The sequence below is a fragment of the Sphaeramia orbicularis genome, unplaced genomic scaffold (assembly GCF_902148855.1).
Source record: "Sphaeramia orbicularis unplaced genomic scaffold, fSphaOr1.1, whole genome shotgun sequence".
NCBI classification, from domain to species: Eukaryota; Metazoa; Chordata; class Actinopteri; order Kurtiformes; family Apogonidae; genus Sphaeramia; species Sphaeramia orbicularis.
This window is the reverse complement of record NW_021941450.1, coordinates 575246-597481: the sequence shown is the minus strand read 5'-3', so window position 1 is coordinate 597481 and position 22236 is coordinate 575246. Positions and strand designations below refer to the sequence as shown.

At 49.2% G+C, this 22236-nt stretch overlaps 1 protein-coding gene across 1 annotated transcript in view; it reads right to left on the bottom strand.

Annotated features, from left to right (window-relative positions):
* Positions 1 to 8696: 8696 nt before the first annotated feature.
* Positions 8697 to 22236, bottom strand: part of LOC115415788 (partitioning defective 3 homolog) — a gene marked incomplete at its 3' end in the record, with an annotated part of 98072 nt that continues 84532 nt past the window's right edge. Inside the window, exons 16-18 of the mRNA XM_030129426.1 lie at positions 21278 to 21322; positions 11163 to 11393; positions 8697 to 8943 (exon numbers count right to left, since the gene is read on the bottom strand). Of these exons, the coding sequence (XP_029985286.1) occupies positions 8697 to 8943; positions 11163 to 11393; positions 21278 to 21322 (523 nt within the window). The remainder of the gene's footprint in view (positions 8944 to 11162; positions 11394 to 21277; positions 21323 to 22236) is intronic.

The window sequence follows — 22236 nt, the reverse complement described above, 5'->3', positions numbered from 1 at the left end:
AGAGAGAGAGAGAAAGAGAGAGAGAGAGAGAGAGAGAGGAGTACAAGACATGAGAGGGACACACACACACACACACACACACACACACACACACACACAGGGTGGGGAAGCAAAATGTACACTATTTTGAGGCAGGGATGTAAAGACAGTGTATGACCAATTAGTTTATTGAAAGTCATGAGAATTTATTTGCCACAAGAAAATGTCCATAATAGAAAATGTTTTTATTCTATGTGTCCTCCTTCTTTCTCAATAACTGCCTTCACACGCTTCCTGAAACTTGCACAAGTGTTCCTCAAATATTGGGGTGACAACTTCTCCCATTCTTCTTTAATAGTATCTTCCAGACTTTCTGGTAATAGTTTTGCTCATAGTCATTCTCTTCTTTCCATTAGAAACAGTCTTTATGGACACTCCAACTATTTTTGAAATCTCCTTTGGTGTGACGAGTGCATTCAGCAAATCACACACTCTTTGACGTTTGCTTTCCTGATTACTCATATGGGCAAAAGTTTGTGAAAAGGTATGGATAATAGTGTTAGGTATGATTATGACATCAGTATATGTTTGGGTTCAAAACAACTGACGTAGTGTCTGCTGAGAAAAAACAACTAAATGTTCAGTGTACATTTGGCTTCCCCACCCTGTACACACACACAGACACACACATACACACACACATACATACATACACACACACACACACCCTCACACACACATATACATATACACACACACACATATACACATGTGGACAGACTTGTTGGTTCTCCTGTTAATGACAGAAAAACCCACAATAGTCACAGAAATAACTTGAATCTGACCAAAAGTAATAATAAATAAAATTTTATGAAAATTAACCAGTGAAAATCAGACAGTGCTTTTGAATTGTACTTCAACAGAATTATTTTAAAAAACAAACCCATGAAACAGGCCTGGACAAAAATGATGGTACCCTTAATTTAATATTGTGTTGCACAACCTTTTGAGGCAATCGCTGCAGTCACAGGTTTTCTGTCACTTCCAGTGAGAGCTCTGCACCTGTCAGAGGGTCTGTAGGCCCACTCCTCATGAGCCAACGGCTCCAGGTGTCTGAGGTTTGAAGGGTGCCTTCTCCAGACGCCATGTTTCAGCTCCTGTCACAGATGTTCAGTAGGATTTAGATCCGGGCTCACAGAAGGCCACTTCAGAACAGTCCGTTCTGGGGGTTTTCGCTGTGTTTCTGTGACTGAGGCCAAGCTGTCTGACCCTGGGCAGCACAGTTCCCTCTAGAACACCTGGGTAGTCTGACCCTGGGCAGCACAGTTCCCTCTAGAACACCTGGGTAGTCTGACCCTGGGCAGCACAGTTCCCTCTAGAACACCTGGGTAGTCTGACCCTGGGCAGCACAGTTCCCTCTAGAACACCTGGGTAGTCTGACCCTGGGCAGCACAGTTCCCTCTAGAACACCTGGGTAGTCTGACCCTGGGCAGCACAGTTCCCTCTAGAACACCTGGGTAGTCTTCTGTCTAGAACACCTGGGTAGTCTGACCCTGGGCAGCACAGTTCCCTCTAGAACACCTGGGTAGTCTGAGCCTGGGCAGCACAGTTCCCTCTAGAACACCTGGGTAGTCTGACCCTGGGCAGCACAGTTCCCTCTAGAACACCTGGGTAGTCTGACCCTGGGCAGCACAGTTCCCTCTAGAACACCTGGGTAGTCTTCTGTCTAGAACACCTGGGTAGTCTGAGCCTGGGCAGCACAGTTCCCTCTAGAACACCTGGGTAGTCTGACCCTGGGCAGCACAGTTCCCTCTAGAACACCTGGGTAGTCTGACCCTGGGCAGCACAGTTCCCTCTAGAACACCTGGGTAGTCTGACCCTGGGCAGCACAGTTCCCTCTAGAACACCTGGGTAGTCTGACCCTGGGCAGCACAGTTCCCTCTAGAACACCTGGGTAGTCTGACCCTGGGCAGCACAGTTCCCTCTAGAACACCTGGGTAGTCTGAGCCTGGGCAGCACAGTTCCCTCTAGAACACCTGGGTAGTCTGACCCTGGGCAGCACAGTTCCCTCTAGAACACCTGGGTAGTCTGACCCTGGGCAGCACAGTTCCCTCTAGAACACCTGGGTAGTCTTCTGTCTAGAACACCTGGGTAGTCTGACCCTGGGCAGCACAGTTCCCTCTAGAACACCTGGGTAGTCTGAGCCTGGGCAGCACAGTTCCCTCTAGAACACCTGGGTAGTCTGAGCCTGGGCAGCACAGTTCCCTCTAGAACACCTGGGTAGTCTGACCCTGGGCAGCACAGTTCCCTCTAGAACACCGGGGTAGTCTTCTGTCTAGAACACCTGGGTAGTCTGAGCCTGGGCAGCACAGTTCCCTCTAGAACACCTGGGTAGTCTGAGCCTGGGCAGCACAGTTCCCTCTAGAACACCTGGGTAGTCTGACCCTGGGCAGCACAGTTCCCTCTAGAACACCTGGGTAGTCTGACCCTGGGCAGCACAGTTCCCTCTAGAACACCTGGGTAGTCTGACCCTGGGCAGCACAGTTCCCTCTAGAACACCTGGGTAGTCTGACCCTGGGCAGCACAGTTCCCTCTAGAACACCTGGGTAGTCTGACCCTGGGCAGCACAGTTCCCTCTAGAACACCTGGGTAGTCTGACCCTGGGCAGCACAGTTCCCTCTAGAACACCTGGGTAGTCTGACCCAGGGCAGCACAGTTCCCTCTAGAACACCTGGGTAGTCTTCTGTCTAGAACACCTGGGTAGTCTGACCCTGGGCAGCACAGTTCCCTCTAGAACACCTGGGTAGTCTGAGCCTGGGCAGCACAGTTCCCTCTAGAACACCTGGGTAGTCTGACCCTGGGCAGCACAGTTCCCTCTAGAACACCTGGGTAGTCTGACCCTGGGCAGCACAGTTCCCTCTAGAACACCTGGGTAGTCTTCTGTCTAGAACACCTGGGTAGTCTGAGCCTGGGCAGCACAGTTCCCTCTAGAACACCTGGGTAGTCTGAGCCTGGGCAGCACAGTTCCCTCTAGAACACCTGGGTAGTCTGAGCCTGGGCAGCACAGTTCCCTCTAGAACACCTGGGTAGTCTGACCCTGGGCAGCACAGTTCCCTCTAGAACACCTGGGTAGTCTGACCCTGGGCAGCACAGTTCCCTCTAGAACACCTGGGTAGTCTGACCCTGGGCAGCACAGTTCCCTCTAGAACACCTGGGTAGTCTGACCCTGGGCAGCACAGTTCCCTCTAGAACACCTGGGTAGTCTTCTGTCTAGAACACCTGGGTAGTCTGACCCTGGGCAGCACAGTTCCCTCTAGAACACCTGGGTAGTCTGACCCTGGGCAGCACAGTTCCCTCTAGAACACCTGGGTAGTCTGACCCTGGGCAGCACAGTTCCCTCTAGAACACCTGGGTAGTCTGACCCTGGGCAGCACAGTTCCCTCTAGAACACCTGGGTAGTCTGACCCTGGGCAGCACAGTTCCCTCTAGAACACCTGGGTAGTCTTCTGTCTAGAACACCTGGGTAGTCTGAGCCTGGGCAGCACAGTTCCCTCTAGAACACCTGGGTAGTCTGAGCCTGGGCAGCACAGTTCCCTCTAGAACACCTGGGTAGTCTGAGCCTGGGCAGCACAGTTCCCTCTAGAACACCTGGGTAGTCTGAGCCTGGGCAGCACAGTTCCCTCTAGAACACCTGGGTAGTCTGAGCCTGGGCAGCACAGTTCCCTCTAGAACACCTGGGTAGTCTTCTGTCTAGAACACCTGGGTAGTCTGACCCTGGGCAGCACAGTTCCCTCTAGAACACCTGGGTAGTCTGACCCTGGGCAGCACAGTTCCCTCTAGAACACCTGGGTAGTCTGACCCTGGGCAGCACAGTTCCCTCTAGAACACCTGGGTAGTCTTCTGTCTAGAACACCTGGGTAGTCTGAGCCTGGGCAGCACAGTTCCCTCTAGAACACCTGGGTAGTCTGAGCCTGGGCAGCACAGTTCCCTCTAGAACACCTGGGTAGTCTGAGCCTGGGCAGCACAGTTCCCTCTAGAACACCTGGGTAGTCTGACCCTGGGCAGCACAGTTCCCTCTAGAACACCTGGGTAGTCTGACCCTGGGCAGCACAGTTCCCTCTAGAACACCTGGGTAGTCTTCTGTCTAGAACACCTGGGTAGTCTGACCCTGGGCAGCACAGTTCCCTCTAGAACACCTGGGTAGTCTGACCCTGGGCAGCACAGTTCCCTCTAGAACACCTGGGTAGTATGACCCTGGGCAGCACAGTTCCCTCTAGAACACCTGGGTAGTCTGACCCTGGGCAGCACAGTTCCCTCTAGAACACCTGGGTAGTCTGACCCTGGGCAGCACAGTTCCCTCTAGAACACCTGGGTAGTCTGACCCTGGGCAGCACAGTTCCCTCTAGAACACCTGGGTAGTCTTCTGTCTAGAACACCTGGGTAGTCTGAGCCTGGGCAGCACAGTTCCCTCTAGAACACCTGGGTAGTCTGAGCCTGGGCAGCACAGTTCCCTCTAGAACACCTGGGTAGTCTGAGCCTGGGCAGCACAGTTCCCTCTAGAACACCTGGGTAGTCTGACCCTGGGCAGCACAGTTCCCTCTAGAACACCTGGGTAGTCTGACCCTGGGCAGCACAGTTCCCTCTAGAACACCTGGGTAGTCTGACCCTGGGCAGCACAGTTCCCTCTAGAACACCTGGGTAGTCTTCTGTCTAGAACACCTGGGTAGTCTGACCCTGGGCAGCACAGTTCCCTCTAGAACACCTGGGTAGTCTGACCCTGGGCAGCACAGTTCCCTCTAGAACACCTGGGTAGTCTGACCCTGGGCAGCACAGTTCCCTCTAGAACACCTGGGTAGTCTGACCCTGGGCAGCACAGTTCCCTCTAGAACACCTGGGTAGTCTGACCCTGGGCAGCACAGTTCCCTCTAGAACACCTGGGTAGTCTGACCCTGGGCAGCACAGTTCCCTCTAGAACACCTGGGTAGTCTTCTGTCTAGAACACCTGGGTAGTCTGACCCTGGGCAGCACAGTTCCCTCTAGAACACCTGGGTAGTCTGACCCTGGGCAGCACAGTTCCCTCTAGAACACCTGGGTAGTCTGATCCTGGGCAGCACAGTTCCCTCTAGAACACCTGGGTAGTCTGACCCTGGGCAGCACAGTTCCCTCTAGAACACCTGGGTAGTCTGATCCTGGGCAGCACAGTTCCCTCTAGAACACCTGGGTAGTCTGACCCTGGGCAGCACAGTTCCCTCTAGAACACCTGGGTAGTCTTCTGTCTAGAACACCTGGGTAGTCTGAGCCTGGGCAGCACAGTTCCCTCTAGAACACCTGGGTAGTCTGACCCTGGGCAGCACAGTTCCCTCTAGAACACCTGGGTAGTCTGACCCTGGGCAGCACAGTTCCCTCTAGAACACCTGGGTAGTCTGACCCTGGGCAGCACAGTTCCCTCTAGAACACCTGGGTAGTCTGACCCTGGGCAGCACAGTTCCCTCTAGAACACCTGGGTAGTCTTCTGTCTAGAACACCTGGGTAGTCTGAGCCTGGGCAGCACAGTTCCCTCTAGAACACCTGGGTAGTCTGACCCTGGGCAGCACAGTTCCCTCTAGAACACCTGGGTAGTCTGACCCTGGGCAGCACAGTTCCCTCTAGAACACCTGGGTAGTCTGACCCTGGGCAGCACAGTTCCCTCTAGAACACCTGGGTAGTCTTCAGATTTCATTGTACCCTGCACAGATTCCAGACCCCCTGTGCCAGATGCAGAACAGCAGCCCCAGAACAGAAGCCAGCCTCCTCCATGTTTCCCAGTAGGACAGTCTTCTTCTCCATGTATGCTTCAGTTTGGCTTCTGTGAACAGAGCTGATGTGCCGTGCCAAACGTTCCAGTTTTGTCTGGTCTGTCCATAGGACGTTCTCCCAGAAGCTTTGTAGCTTGTCAACATGCAGTTTGGCAAATTCCAGTCTGGCTTTTTATGATTTGTTTTCAACAGTGGTGTCGTCCTCCGTCGTGTCCCATGAAGTCCACTTTGGCTCAAACATCGACGGATGGTGCGATCTGATACTGATGTACCTTGACCTTGGAGTTCACCTTGAATTTCTTTGGAGGTTGTTCTGGGCTCTTTTGTTACCATTCGTGTTGTCTGTCTCTTCAACTTGTCATCAATTTTCCTCCACCAAACAGCAGAGACTACTGGTCACCCTTTAAATAGGACGACTGACTGGTTACAAGTTTGAAGACCGCTGTGATGTTCATTAGAGGACACACTTCGGTTGAACATGTCCTTATGGTCAAACTGTTTTCAGTCTTCTCTAGGGGTACCATCATTTTTGTCCAGGCCTGTTTCATGAGTTTGTTTTTTAAAAATAATTCTGTTGAAGTACAATTCAAAAGCACTGTCTGATTTTCACTGGTTAATTTTCATAAAATTTTATTTATTATTACTTTTGTCAGATTCAAGTTATTTCTGTGACTATTGTGGGTTTTTCTGTCATTAACAGGAGAACCAACAAGTCTGTCCACATGTGTGTATACACACAAAGACACACAAAGACACACACACACACACACTCCTGATCTGATCCACTCGTCCTCTGTACAAACACACATTCCTGCACCGAAGCCCTCAGACACACATGGACCCAGGACCCAGGACCCAGGACGGACCAACGATGGACTGTGGACAGACCCTCTGGTCCTTGAACCCTCTGGTCCTTGAACCCTCAGGTCCTTGAACCCTCAGGTCCTTGGACCCTCTGGTCCTTCGACCCACTGGTCCTTGGACCCTCTGGTCCTTGGACCCTCTGGTCCTTGAACCCTCTGGTCCTTGAACCCTCAGGTCCTTGGACCCTCTGGTCCTTGGATCCTCTGGTCCTTGGACCCTCTGGTCCTTGGACCCTCTGGTCCTTGAACCCTCAGGTCCTTGAACCCTCAGGTCCTTGGACCCTCTGGTCCTTGAACCCTCTGGTCCTTGGACTCTCTGGTCCTTGAACCCTCAGGTCCTTGGACCCTCTGGTCCTTGAACCCTCTGGTCCTTGGACCCTCTGGTCCTTGAACCCTCTGGTCTTTGGACCGTCAGGTCCTTGAACCCTCTGGTCCTTGGACCCTCTGGTCCTTGAGCCCTCAGGTCCTTGGACCCTCTGGTCCTTGAACCCTCTGGTCCTTGAACCCTCTGGTCCTTGGACCCTCAGGTCCTTGGACCCTCTGGTCCTTGAACCCTCTGGTCCTTGGACCCTCTGGTCCTTGAACCCTCAGGTCCTTGACCCCTCTGGTCCTTGGACCCTCTGGTCCTTGAGCCCTCAGGTCCTTGGACCCTCTGGTCCTTGAACCCTCTGGTCCTTGGACCCTCTGGTCCTTGAACCCTCAGGTCCTTGGACCCTCTGGTCCTTGAACCCTCTGGTCCTTGGACTCTCTGGTCCTTGAACCCTCAGGTCCTTGGACCCTCTGGTCCTTGAACCCTCTGGTCCTTGGACTCTCTGGTCCTTGAACCCTCAGGTCCTTGAACCCTCTGGTCCTTGGACTCTCTGGTCCTTGAACCCTCAGGTCCTTGGACCCTCTGGTCCTTGAACCCTCAGGTCCTTGGACCCTCTGGTCCTTGAACCCTCTGGTCCTTGGACTCTCTGGTCCTTGAACCCTCAGGTCCTTGAACCCTCTGGTCCTTGAACCCTCTGGTCTTTGGACCGTCAGGTCCTTGAACCCTCTGGTCCTTGGACCCTCTGGTCCTTGAGCCCTCAGGTCCTTGGACCCTCTGGTCCTTGAACCCTCTGGTCCTTGAACCCTCTGGTCCTTGGACCCTCAGGTCCTTGGACCCTCTGGTCCTTGAACCCTCTGGTCCTTGGACCCTCTGGTCCTTGAACCCTCAGGTCCTTGGACCCTCTGGTCCTTGACCCCTCTGGTCCTTGGACCCTCTGGTCCTTGAGCCCTCAGGTCCTTGAACCCTCTGGTCCTTGGACCCTCTGGTCCTTGAACCCTCTGGTCCTTGGACCCTCTGGTCCTTGAACCCTCAGGTCCTTGGACCCTCTGGTCCTTGAACCCTCAGGTCCTTCAGACTCCAGCAGACATATAAAGTGGGTCAGGGCTGGGGGCGGGGCCTGATGGAGGATGGTGCTGCTGTGAGTGACAGGTCATGGGCTTTGACTGACAGCTGCTCAGAGTTTCTGTTTTAGTCAAACAGACTTTTTTCAAGTGTGTTTGTGTTTGGGACTGAGAAAAAAACTGAACATTTAAATTAAAACATCAAATTTCATAATACTGCTCATTCAATTAAATGTCAAATTATGAACAAACGTGGAAAAATTATATACACACACACACATATATATATATATATATATATATATATATATATATATATATATATATATATATATATATATATATATTAAAACAGCTTCAGAAAAGCTGAGATTGTGAACTTCGAACACTGTAGAACACATTAGGGCAGAGGTCCACCTTAAGTGAGGGGGAGGGGCGGAAGTGGGCGGAGCTGAGAGCAGATGGGAAGACAGACATTCCATTCCAGTTTTGGGTCATATACCAATTTAACTATGAAGAAACACCTCGAACAACAACAACAACTATTCAGAGAAAAACTGAAGTTTAGGTCCAATTGTTGTTTTTCCATTAGACAAGTTTTTAGAAACAGTTACATTCACACAGTTTGAGGGAAAATGGAGAAGTGACTTGTGAGGTTTTCTTTAAAAGCAGAGTTTTGCGGTCCTACCTGAACATGTCTCCGAGTCCCTTTAACATCCCCTTCTTGGCCTTCCCTTTGTCCTTGTCCTTGTCTTTGGCTCCGTCCTGCTTCTTCTTCTCTTTCCCTCCCTTGTCCTTGTCCTTCTTCTTGTCCTCTTTGGTGCGATTAGTGCCGTTGACCAGGGGTTTGTCTGTCCCGGACAGGGGGGTCATGTCCGCCACCGTGGACACCGAGTCTCTGCCCGACCGCGAACTCTCCTCAGTGTCCTCCTCCACTAGAGACCACAGACAAACATAAGGACAGAAGACACCAGGAGTCAGTGACCGTCATGAACATCCATCAGTCTGAAGAATGTGCACGTGGACGTCCCACAAGGAGACAGACATCATCCACAGAGGACTACCCAGTCACTTGGACGGGGTGGGGTGGGGGGGGTGGGGGGGGTGGGTTCAGGGCCTTTCCTCGTCTGTGACTCCATCTCTCTCAGATGCTTCAGCCTGTGTCAGTAAATGCACCACATTAACTCCAAGCACTGATACAAACTGCATTAGTCAGACTGATGGCACTGCCATGCATGAGGACACAGGCCACGCCCACAGGCCACGCCCACATTAGTGACACTCATATTAGTGGACCATGATGCAAAGACACTGGAGTCAGTGGATCTGAGACATGATCCAGGACTCCCACCTGTGGACAGACGTCTCATTAAAGTCCAGGGTCATTGTCCAACAGGTGCTCTTACGTGTCTCCATGCCTTCATCCTCCTGTTTTGGACAGTCGTCTCACCTGTCCTCAGTGTTTTGGACAGTCGTCTCACCTGTCCTCTGTGTTTTGGACAGTCGTCTCACCTGTCCTCCTGTTTTGGACAGTCGTCTCACCTGTCCTCAGTGTTTTGGACAGTCGTCTCACCTGTCCTCCTGTTTTGGACAGTCGTCTCACCTGTCCTCAGTGTTTTGGACAGTCGTCTCACCTGTCCTCTGTGTTTTGGACAGTCGTCTCACCTGTCCTCCTGTTTTGGACAGTCGTCTCACCTGTCCTGGACAGTCGTCTCACCTGTCCTCAGTGTTTTGGACAGTCGTCTCACCTGTCCTCCTGTTTTGGACAGTCGTCTCACCTGTCCTCAGTGTTTTGGACAGTCGTCTCACCTGTCCTCCTGTTTTGGACAGTCGTCTCACCTGTCCTCCTGTTTTGGACAGTCGTCTCACCTGTCCTCTGTGTTTTGGATAGTCGTCTCACCTGTCCTCTGTGTTTTGGACAGTCGTCTCACCTGTCCTCCTGTTTTGGACAGTCATCTCACCTGTCCTCTGTGTTTTGGACAGTCGTCTCACCTGTCCTCCTGTTTTGGACAGTCGTCTCACCTGTCCTCAGTGTTTTGGACAGTCGTCTCACCTGTCCTCTGTGTTTTGGACAGTCGTCTCACCTGTCCTCCTGTTTTGGACAGTCGTCTTACCTGTCCTCTGTGTTTTGGACAGTCGTCTCACCTGTCCTCTGTGTTTTGGACAGTCGTCTCACCTGTCCTCTGTGTTTTGGACAGTCGTCTCACCTGTCCTCCTGTTTTGGACAGTCGTCTCACCTGTCCTCTGTGTTTTGGACAGTCGTCTCACCTGTCCTCCTGTTTTGGACAGTCGTCTCACCTGTCCTCTGTGTTTTGGACAGTCGTCTCACCTGTCCTCTGTGTTTTGGACAGTCGTCTCACCTGTCCTCCTGTTTTGGACAGTCGTCTTACCTGTCCTCTGTGTTTTGGACAGTCGTCTCACCTGTCCTCCTGTTTTGGACAGTCGTCTCACCTGTCCTCTGTGTTTTGGACAGTCGTCTCACCTGTCCTCTGTGTTTTGGACAGTCGTCTCACCTGTCCTCAGTGTTTTGGACAGTCGTCTCACCTGTCCTCTGTGTTTTGGACAGTCGTCTCACCTGTCCTCTGTGTTTTGGACAGTCGTCTCACCTGTCCTCCTGTTTTGGACAGTCGTCTCACCTGTCCTCTGTGTTTTGGACAGTCGTCTCACCTGTCCTCCTGTTTTGGACAGTCGTCTCACCTGTCCTCTGTGTTTTGGACAGTCGTCTCACCTGTCCTCTGTGTTTTGGACAGTCGTCTCACCTGTCCTCTGTGTTTTGGACAGTCGTCTCACCTGTCCTCCTGTTTTGGACAGTCATCTCACCTGTCCTCTGTGTTTTGGACAGTCGTCTCACCTGTCCTCAGTGTTTTGGACAGTCGTCTCACCTGTCCTCTGTGTTTTGGACAGTCGTCTCACCTGTCCTCTGTGTTTTGGACAGTCGTCTCACCTGTCCTCCTGTTTTGGACAGTCGTCTCACCTGTCCTCTGTGTTTTGGACAGTCGTCTCACCTGTCCTCTGTGTTTTGGACAGTCGTCTCACCTGTCCTCTGTGTTTTGGACAGTCGTCTCAGTCTCATTAAAGTCTAGGGTCATTGTCCGACAGGTGTCCTCGTCTGTGTTTTGGACAGTCTCATTAAACGTCCAACAGCTGTCCTTACGTGTCTCCATGCCTTCGTCCTCCTCCTCGGTGGCGGACGGTCGGTCGTACGATTTATCGATGGCCGCCCGGAAGCTCTCGTTGCAGCCCCGCCCTCTGATGATGCGGGGGCGTGGCCTGTGGAAGGGGAGGTCCCCGTTCAGGGTCACTTCGGCGACGGCCGTCTGGAGGCTCTCCAAGGAACTGGACTTCTTTAAACCTAGAGACGGTCCCACGTCTTTAGCGGAGGATCCTGGAGGAACAGAAGGAGGACAAGTGTACGTGAACGTACCTCCATGGAATCCACAGTTCCACTCAGAACCACTGACCCTGTGTTCTAACTCCAGTATTTAACCCAGGGTTCTCAAACTCATTTTAGTTCAGTTCCACATTCAGTCTGATCTGATCTGCAGAGGACCCAACCAGTCAAATACGAACAGAAGAACCCAGAGATAACGACAACTGACACTTTATGTCTGTGTTTTAGTGCAAAAAAAACATTAAATGATGAAAATACTGACTTTTATAAACTATCCAAACAAAAACAGATGTGAAGAACCTGAAAAAACGGACATTTCTTCAGATAAATCAGTGTAATTTTCTCAGTCTTCTTCCTCCACTTCTCATTAGTCCATGTGCATTCTGGATCAGATCTCCAAAGACACTAAACACTGAGGAACAGGAAGAAAAGAGTTCAAACTGGACTGAATTTAATACAGACATTTCAGGTTGGACACATTTGTTCAGGTTAGTCACATTTTATTGGTACAGGAGAGTTTGGAAATGGAAAGAGTTTCACAATTTAATGTGATTTTTTTGCACTAAAACAAAGACAAACATTTGAAGTTGTTAATTCAAGATTTTTAACTTAAGGATTTTTTGCTTAATTTAAGATTTTTTTTGGCTTGATTCAAGATTTTTTAATTTATTTTTATTTTTATTTTTTTTGCTTAATTCAAGCCTGTGGAATTTTTACACTTTGTAAATTCATCCCATGGGCCGGACTGGACCCTTTGGCGGGCTGGATTTGGACCCCAGGCCACATGTTTGACACCTGTGATTTAGACCAATGGACACATGAGTCTTTCAGGACTGGTGATAATCCTCCTGTTAGAGCTGCTGCTCAGGTTCTGGAAGCAGTTTGAGTTTAGATGTCTGTGCTTAGAACCAACTCCAGTCACTGCTTGTATCATGAACGTTCAGGCTTTTTAGGACTGAACCTGTTTCCAAAGTGTTTCCCACGGTCTGAAACATCACTGTCCCAAACACAAAAACACACCCAGGTTTTTAAACCTGTCTACGAGGGCCGTTCAATAAGTTCATGGCCTCACCCAGAACAGAACAACACAGACTGATAATTTATATTTTATTTTCCAACATAATCTCCATTTACAGCAATGCACTTGGTCCATCGATGTTCAAGCATCACTATCCCATCACCAAAGAATGGAACATCCTGTATTAGAACAACCAGTATTTCTGGGCGAGGCCATGAACTTATTGAACAGCCCTCGAACGCCCCTGCCAGACCCAAACGAAGAACACAAGTCCAAAAGTAGGCGGAACTTACTAATACCCCCGCCCAGTCTCACAACACTTGGCCCCTCCTCCTCACTGATATCCCGCCTACCCACAGATTCATTTGGAGTCTTAACTTTCAGTCTTTTCAAAAACTTTCTCAAACTTAAAAAATAAATAAATAAATATAATATATAAATATATATATATATATATATATATATATATATATATATATATATATATATATATATATACAGGGTGGGGAAGCCAAATGTACACTGAACATGTAGTTGTTTTTTCTCAGCAGACACTACGTCAGTTGTTTTGAACCCAAACATATACTGATGTCATAATCATACCTAACACTATTATCCATACCTTTTCACAAACTTTTGCCCATATGAGTAATCAGGAAAGCAAACGTCAAAGAGTGTGTGATTTGCTGAATGCACTCGTCACACCAAAGGAGATTTCAGAAATAGTTGGAGTGTCCATAAAGACTGTTTCTAATGGAAAGAAGAGAATGACTATGAGCAAAACTATTACCAGAAAGTCTGGAAGATACTATTAAAGAAGAATGGGAGAAGTTGTCACCCCAATATTTGAGGAACACTTGGACAAGTTTCAGGAAGCGTGTGAAGGCAGTTATTGAGAAAGAAGGAGGACACATAGAATAAAAACATTTTCTATTATGGACATTTTCTTGTGGCAAATAAATTCTCATGACTTTCAATAAACTAACTGGTCATACACTGTCTTTCAATCCCTGCCTCAAAATAGTGTACATTTTGCTTCCCCACCCTGTATATATATGTAAAGAAAAAAGACAAAAGTGAAAGAAAGGGACATGTACAGAACAATATGACCTCATGTACAGAACAACATGACCTCATGTACAGAACAACATGACCTCATGTACAGAACAATATGACCTCATGTACAGAACAACATGACCTATGTAAAGAACAATATGACCTCATGTACAGAACAACATGACCTCATGTACAGAACAACATGACCTCATGTACAGAACAACATGACCTCATGTAAAGAACAATATGACCTCATGTACAGAACAATATGACCTCATATAAAGAACAATATGACCTCATGTACAGAACAACATGACCTCATGTACAGAACAATATGACCTCATATAAAGAACAATATGACCTCATGTACAGAACAACATGACCTCATGTACAGAACAACATGACCTCATGTAAAGAACAATATGACCTCATGTACAGAACAACATGACCTCATGTAAACTCAAGGCAGTGTCATGAAGACTCAGAACTGTTGGACCAGGGCTGTCCAGTCCTGGTCCTCCAGACCTACTGTCCTGCATGTTTCGATGTTTCCTCTTCCGAACACCTGATTCTAATGATCAGCCTTCCATCCGGCTGTGCAGAAGACTGAGAACCACCTTCACTACCAGATGCAGCTTTGACAGAAAAGAACCATCAGCAAAGTCACAGAAACATGGCGGTTGAATTAAAGCACGTCTGTTTGTACGGCGGTGCACAGAGAATTCTGGACTCCCATGTGGCACCGTTCACCGTCTGAGCATGTGCAAACCCACGCAGTCTGAGGACGTGTGCAGGTAAATGAAGCGGTCCTGATCTGCAGGGGGTGTGGAACACACAATGCCTGACAGACAGACGAACGGGCTGCAGTTAACGCTTTAATGACTGATCTGAGCTAATGGGAGAACGGTTCATGTCCGAAAAACTCGCTGAATCCAACGGTCCGACGGTCCGGTCGTCTGATTGGTCAGTCCCAGTCTGGTCCCGCCCTGCGGGTGCTTTTCTGGTTTTAGGTGATATTTGGGTGATTTTTTAAGGTGTTTTCTGGGTAAATTTTAAGTGTTTTTAGGTGGCTGTTGGGTGATTTTTGGGTGGGTTTTGTTTTAGATGTTTCTGAGTGATTTTTCGGTGTTGTTTTTTTAGATGATTTGTAGGTGGTTTTTGGGTGGTTTTTTAGGTGTTTTCCTGGACTCCCATATGGCACCGTTCACCACCTGCACATGTGCGAACCAACGCACAGTCTGAGGACGTGTGCAGGTAAATGAAGCGGTCCTGATCTGCAGGGGGGGTGGAACACACAATGCCTGACAGACAGACTAATGGGCTGCAATTAGCACTTTAATGACTGATCTGAGCCAAAGACAGAATGCTTTCTTTGAAACAAAGGAAAATGTACATGAAATCACTTTGAAATCCATCCAAATCAGCTGGCAGAGGCTGTCGGATCATTGGATAAAAGCGTCCCAAACAGCATGTCTGGATGGAGCGCTTTGTGCCAGGATACTTGTTTACAGTCAGAGTGGAAGGGAAAAAAAAGTGTCAGTAGTAAATGAATGGATGCAGAGTGAACAGGCTGAGGCCGGAAGACTCCACTGATTCTCATCGGAGTCCTGTCCTCTGAACGTCTGACTGCAAGGAGTCCGACAGGCTTTTACCAGCACACACTGGAGTTAAAGGTGCACACACACTGGAGTTAAAGGTGCACACACACTGGAGTTAAAGGTGCACACACACTGGAGTTAAAGGTGCACACACACTGGAGTTAAAGGTGTACACACACTGGATTTAAAGGGTACACACACACATTGTATTTAAAGGTGCACACACACTGTATTTAAAGGGTACACACACTGTATTTAAAGGTGCACACACACTGTATTTAAAGGTGCACACACTGTATTTAAAGGGTACACACACTGTATTTAAAGGTGCACACACACACTGTATTTAAAGGGTACACACACTGTATTTAAAGGGTACACACACACACACACTGTATTTAAAGCGTACACACACTGTATTTAAAGGTGCACACACACACTGTATTTAAAGGGTACACACACTGTATTTAAAGGGTACACACACACACACACACTGTATTTAAAGGTACACACACACTGTATTTAAAGGGTCCACACACTGTATTTAAAGGTGCACACACACTGTATTTAAAGGCGCACACACACTGTATTTAAAGGGTACAGACACTGTATTTAAAGGGTACACACACACACACACACACTGTATTTAAAGGTACACACACACTGTATTTAAAGGGTCCACACACTGTATTTAAAGGTGCACACACACTGTATTTAAAGGGTACACACACTGTATTTAAAGGTGCACACACACACTGTATTTAAAGGGTACACACACTGTATTTAAAGGGTACACACACACACACTGTATTTAAAGGTACACACACACTGTATTTAAAGGGTCCACACACTGTATTTAAAGGTGCACACACACTGTATTTAAAGGGTACACACACTGTATTTAAAGGCGCACACACACTGTATTTAAAGGTGCACACACACTGTATTTAAAGGGTACACACACTGTATTTAAAGGCGCACACACACTGTATTTAAAGGTGCACACACACTGTATTTAAAGGGTACACACACTGTATTTAAAGGCGCACACACACTGTATTTAAAGGTGTTGGTCTGACACCGTTCACTGCGGTCACTTCACAAATACCAGCAGAAAACAGAGGTCATTTCCAGTCTGTTGGACACCTGACACAGCTGTAAGTCCAGGACTGTGGGTTCAGTCTGGATTAAACAAACCCAGGTCTCTGTCAGCTCTACAGATGGAGCAATGAAGATGTAGATGAATTAAAAAACAGCTGATACCAAAAATTAAAAAAACAAAACAAAACATCTTTGCATTAAAACCTGAAAACATAACTTCTAACTGAGGTGTCCAACATGAGGAACAGTCCACTACTGTCCTCCAGCACTGACGTGTCCAACATGTGTCTGAGGTCTGTGGCAACAAAGTCCTGCTCCAAACACAGCTACCAGATACTGTTAGCCTCTGTTAGCTTCTGTTAGCCTCCACAGGCCTCTGTTAACTTCTGTTAGCCTCCACGGGCCTCTGTTAGCCTCTGTTAGCCTCCACGGGCCTCTGTTAACTTCTGTTAGCCTCCACGGGCCTCTGTTAGCTTCTGTTAGCCTCCACGGGCCTCTGTTAACTTCTGTTAGCCTCCACAGGCCTCTGTTAGCCTCTATTAGCTTCTGTTAGCCTCTGTTAGCCTCCACAGGCCTCTGTTAACTTCTGTTAGCCTCCACAGGCCTCTGTTAGCCTCTGTTAGCCTCCACAGGCCTCTGTTAGCCTCTGTTAGCCTCCACGGGCCTCTGTTAGCTTCTGTTAGCCTCCACGGGCCTCTGTTAGCTTCTGTTAGCCTCCACGGGCCTCTGTTAGCTTCTGTTAGCCTCCACGGGCCTCTGTTAGCTTCTGTTAGCCTCTGTTAGCCTCCACAGGCCTCTGTTAACTTCTGTTAGCCTCCACAGGCCTCTGTTAGCCTCCACAGGCCTCTGTTAGCCTCTATTAGCTTCTGTTAGCCTCCACAGGCCTCTGTTAGCCTCTGTTAGCCTCCACAGGCTTCTGTTAACTTCTGTTGGCCTCCACAGGCCTCTGTTAGCCTCTGTTAGCCTCCACAGGCCTCTGTTAGCCTCTATTAGCTTCTGTTAGCCTCCACAGGCCTCTGTTAGCCTCCACAGGCCTCTGTTAACTTCTGTTAGCCTCCATTGGCCTCTGTTAGCTTCTGTTAGCCTCCACAGGCCTCTTTTAGCCTCTATTAGCTTCTGTTAGCCTCTGTTAGCCTCCACAGGCCTCTGTTAACTTCGGTTAGCCTCCACGGGCCTCTGTTAGCTTCTGTTAGCCTCCACGGGCCTCTGTTAGCTTCTGTTAGCCTCCACAGGCCTCTGTTAACTTCTGTTAGCCTCCACAGGCCTCTGTTAGCCTCCACAGGCCTCTGTTAACTTATGTTAGCCTCCACAGGCCTCTGTTAGCCTCCACAGGCCTCTGTTAGCCTCTATTAGCTTCTGTTAGCCTCTGTTAGCCTCCACAGGCCTCTGTTAACTTCTGTTAGCCTCCACAGGCCTCTGTTAGCCTCTGTTAGCCTCCACAGGCCTCTGTTAGCCTCTATTAGCTTCTGTTAGCCTCCACAGGCCTCTGTTAGCCTCTGTTAGCCTCCACAGGCTTCTGTTAACTTCTGTTGGCCTCCACAGGCCTCTGTTAGCCTCTGTTAGCCTCCACAGGCCTCTGTTAGCCTCTATTAGCTTCTGTTAGCCTCCACAGGCCTCTGTTAGCCTCTGTTAGCCTCCACAGGCCTCTGTTAACTTCTGTTAGCCTCCACAGGCCTCTGTTAGCCTCTGTTAGCCTCCACATGCCTCTGTTCAATCAATCTTTATTTATATAGCACTTTTCATACATTAATGCTGTAGCACAAAGTGCTTTACATATAAGTTTAAAAGTCAGTACCCCCCCACAACCCACCCTCTGTTAGTCTCCATTGGCCCTGGTTGGCCTCTGTCAGCTTCTGTTAGCCTCCATTGGCCCTGGTTGGCCTCTGTTAGCTTCTGTTAGCCTCCATTGGCCCTGGTTGGCCTCTGTTAGCTTCTGTTAGCCTCCATTGGCCCTGGTTGGCCTCTGTCAGCTTCTGTTAGCCTCCATTGGCCCTGGTTGGCCTCTGTTAGCTTCTGTTAGCCTCCATTGGCCCTGGTTGGCCTCTGTTAGCTTCTGTTAGCCTCCATTGGCCCTGGTTGGCCTCTGTTAGCTTCTGTTAGCCTCCATTGGCCCTGGTTGGCCTCTGTTAGCTTCTGTTAGCCTCCATTGGCCCTGGTTGGCCTCTGTTAGCTTCTGTTAGCCTCCATTGGCCCTGGTTGGCCTCTGTTAGCTTCTGTTAGCCTCCATTGGCCCTGGTTGGCCTCTGTCAGCTTCTGTTAGCCTCCATTGGCCCTGGTTGGCCTCTGTTAGCTTCTGTTAGCCTCCATTGGCCCTGGTTGGCCTCTGTTAGCTTCTGTTAGCCTCCATTGGCCCTGGTTGGCCTCTGTTAGCTTCTGTTAGCCTCCATTGGCCCTGGTTGGCCTCTGTTAGCTTCTGTTAGCCTCCATTGGCCCTGGTTGGCCTCTGTTAGCTTCTGTTAGCCTCCATTGGCCCTGGTTGGCCTCTGTTAGCTTCTGTTAGCCTCCATTGGCCCTGGTTGGCCTCTGTTAGCTTCTGTTAGCCTCCATTGGCCCTGGTTGGCCTCTGTTAGCCCCTGTTAGCCCCTGTGTCTCCCAGGTGTCAGTGCTGGGCTTGGAGCTGCTGTGTTTGGTCTGTGCTAAATGGACTGTGGATCAGTGGGACTCCGTTAGCCTCTGTTGGACTCAATGAACAGAGTGTGTTTTCAGTCGGTGTTAAAGTTACACCAGGGTCTGCCCAGTGCAAATAAACCCACGGTGTCTGAAAAAACAGTGAAATCTATTAGTGTGACACACTGGGGGGGGGGGGGGGGGGGGGGCTGAACAGGCATTCAGATCACTTCAGAGGTTCAACAGACTCCTCCAGCTCCACTCTGAATGACACAATGGGGCTTAATTGTCCGATTTGCAGTGAAGGCAACACCTGACTGTGAGCAGAAGGGGAGCACTGGTGTCATCATCTGCACTTCAGTCCTAATGAAGGCATTAAAGGCTGCAGAGTGGAAACCTGAGCACAAGGACAGGAGGAGGAGGAGGAGGAGGAGGAGGAGGAGGAGGAGGAGGAGGCCAGTGGGTTCCTCTTGTATCTCCAGACTGAACAGATGTTTCAGTTTGGACGTCTCAGCGGTTGGCCCTTTCGTATACGGTCATTACGTTCCAGATGTCATCTACATGTGCACTGCATATCTGTCAGAACACGTCAGAGTGGCGGCTAGTACGAAGCAGAAGAAACAAACAGGCAGGAATACATTCGTGTGACCAGTAGCGATAAGTGCACATTCATTGTATTTGTTCACATTATAACTTTTAATAATTCAAATATTTTGAAGCAAACCACCCTCCGGCCTGTCATAGAAGCATTCAGCACAAGTCAGGGCCGGGGCAGTGGTCAGTCAGGGAATTCCCTGGACTGGACCTGGAACTGCAGCACGGGATTGGTCAAACAGGTCATTTACTTTACGTTCATTAAAACGTACTCAGAGTAAGACAGAAACGACCTCCCCCCTTCTGTAGAATACATGTGGAAAAGTTAGGATGTGGAAGAATACAATGAACCTGTTCGGGATAGGGCTGGAATTTTTGGAATTTGTAAATTCATCCCAGGCGTCGGATTGGAACCTTTGGTGGGATGCATTTGGACCCCAGGACGCATGTTTGATAGCCCTGGTTTAGAGTGTGTCCAGGTCCAGATGTCCAGGTTCCAGCTCCTTCTGAGCTCCTCATGTTCTGTTGTTCAGGACAGAACCCGTCCTTTGGTCCCAGTCTGGGACTTCTGTTCAGTGTAAACTCATCTGTTCACTCTGTTCAGTGTAAACTCATCTGTTCACTCTGTTCAGTGTAAACTCATCAGTTCACTCTGTTCAGTGTAAACTCTTCCTCTCTTCCTCCTCCTCTCTCTTCTCTCTTCTTTCAGCTGTTGTCCTGTCAGTCTCCTCTCCTCCTCCTCTATGACCTCCTCTCTTCCTCCTCCTCTCTCTTCTCTCTTCTTTCAGCTGTTGTCCTGTCAGTCTCCTCTCCTCCTCCTCTATGACCTCCTCTCTTCCTCCTCCTCTCTCTTCTCTCTTCTTTCAGCTGTTGTCCTGTCAGTCTCCTCTCCTCCTCCTCTATGACCTCCTCTCTTCCTCCTCCTCTCTCTTCTCTCTTCTTTCAGCTGTTGTCCTGTCAGTCTCCTCTCCTCCTCCTCTATGACCTCCTCTCTTCCTCCTCCTCTCTCTTCTCTCTTCTTTCAGCTGTTGTCCTGTCAGTCTCCTCTCCTCCTCCTCTATGACCTCCTCTCTTCCTCCTCCTCTCTCTTCTCTCTTCTTTCAGCTGTTGTCCTGTCAGTCTCCTCTCACTCCAGCTGTTTTCTGTCCTAAACTCTTCTTCTTCTTCTGTTGTGTCTGTGCTTCTTCCAGACCTCTTCTGTCTGCATTTCCAGTCCAGTTTCAGTGCCTTTGGATGCTGAAGGAAACTGGACTTCCTGACACCTGGACTTTCTTGGACATTTCTCTGGAGGACACACCTCCATTTTTCCCTCTTCTGATGCTCTGTCTCTCTTCTCTGGTTCATTCCTTTTCCTCTTTTCCATTTTTACAGTACCACACTCCTTTCTTCAGTCCAGTCCTGTTCCAGTCCTGCTCCGTGGGTCTGGTACCACAGTGTGTTCCACACTCCTGTTCTGCAGACACAGGGGGTGGAAGGAGTTCACAAACGTTGGGACACCTGCAGGAATTGAACCACCAACTTTCCAGACTGGATCAACCTCCATTCCTGCAGAACTGTTTTCAGTTTTAACCCATTTCTTGTTCGTGTTTTTGTAGAATTCTGAAATGTACATTATTTTTCAGTTTGGTTGAACCTTACCTGTTTTGTGTTTTTTTTCCTCTGTCAGTTCACTCTGACCTTTGGACCATTTACAGCTGTTCATTAAACTGGAACTGATGGAATTTACAGACAAAACTGGAATTTTTTTTTTTTCTTTCATTTTTTGCACAGTGCATATCCTCTATCTCCATCCTAAGAATGGAATGTAAACACCACGGACAGGGTTCTTAATCTAGACTCAACAGAACCTTTGACCTCTGATCTGGTCTCCATCTGACCCTGTGGTGGAGTGGACCGGTCCTTACCTCTGCTGGTGTCAGGACGAGGGGTGAGGTTAACCTCATCGGCTACTGTTAAAGGAAGGAGGGAGGAGGGGGAGGAAAGAAGGGGAGGAGGGGTACAAACATTTGGGCTTCAGTTAGTGCTCAGATCATTCCACATGCAGCATTCAGGTACCACTGGGAAATATGAGATAGAACTGGGAAACATTCAGGTACCACTGGGAAATATGAGATAGAACTGGGAAACATTCAGGTACCACTGGGAAATATGACAACCAGAGTCATCTGAGGGAGGACCAGACAGCATGCATGGGGGGGGGGCAGTGTGTGTGAGTCCAGTGCTCAGGTGTTGTGCTGTAACAGAGCTCAGAGGTGCAGTGTGTGTGTGTGTGTGTGTGTGTGTGTGTGTGTGTGTGTGTGTGTGTGTGTGTTGATTCCAGTGCAGACTCAGTCGTAGCCAAACCAACCAGCCAACGCAGAAGCACATTCAAGGGCAATCAACACACACAAGTTCTAGACTATGGAGAGAGAGAAAGAGAGAGGGAGAATGAGTGTGTATTTACAGGAAGAGCCTACAGAGGGAACATGGAGGAGGGGGCGGGGCTATGCTGTAAGGAACACATCTGAAACATGGAAGAGGGGGCGGGGCTACGCTCACAGGACCCCCCACCCTTCTGCCCTGTATATTTAGTGTGAACAGGTTCAGTAAATGGATCCATAGAAACATGGAAATAAGACAGGAGTCAAAGCATGATGGGACCATGTGACCTGAGTATAAAAGAGGGGGGTGGTCCCAACGGTGAATGGGCGGGGCCAATACTTGGATTCCCTCATTTTGGGCGTAAACTGAACATGGCTGTAGAGTTGCACAAACAGAACCTGATGGTTCTATTCAGAACACACAGAGGACAGATAAACCCATGGAACCAGAGGACACCCCCCCTCCAGGTCCAGGTCCAGGTCCAGGTCCAGGTCTGGGACCA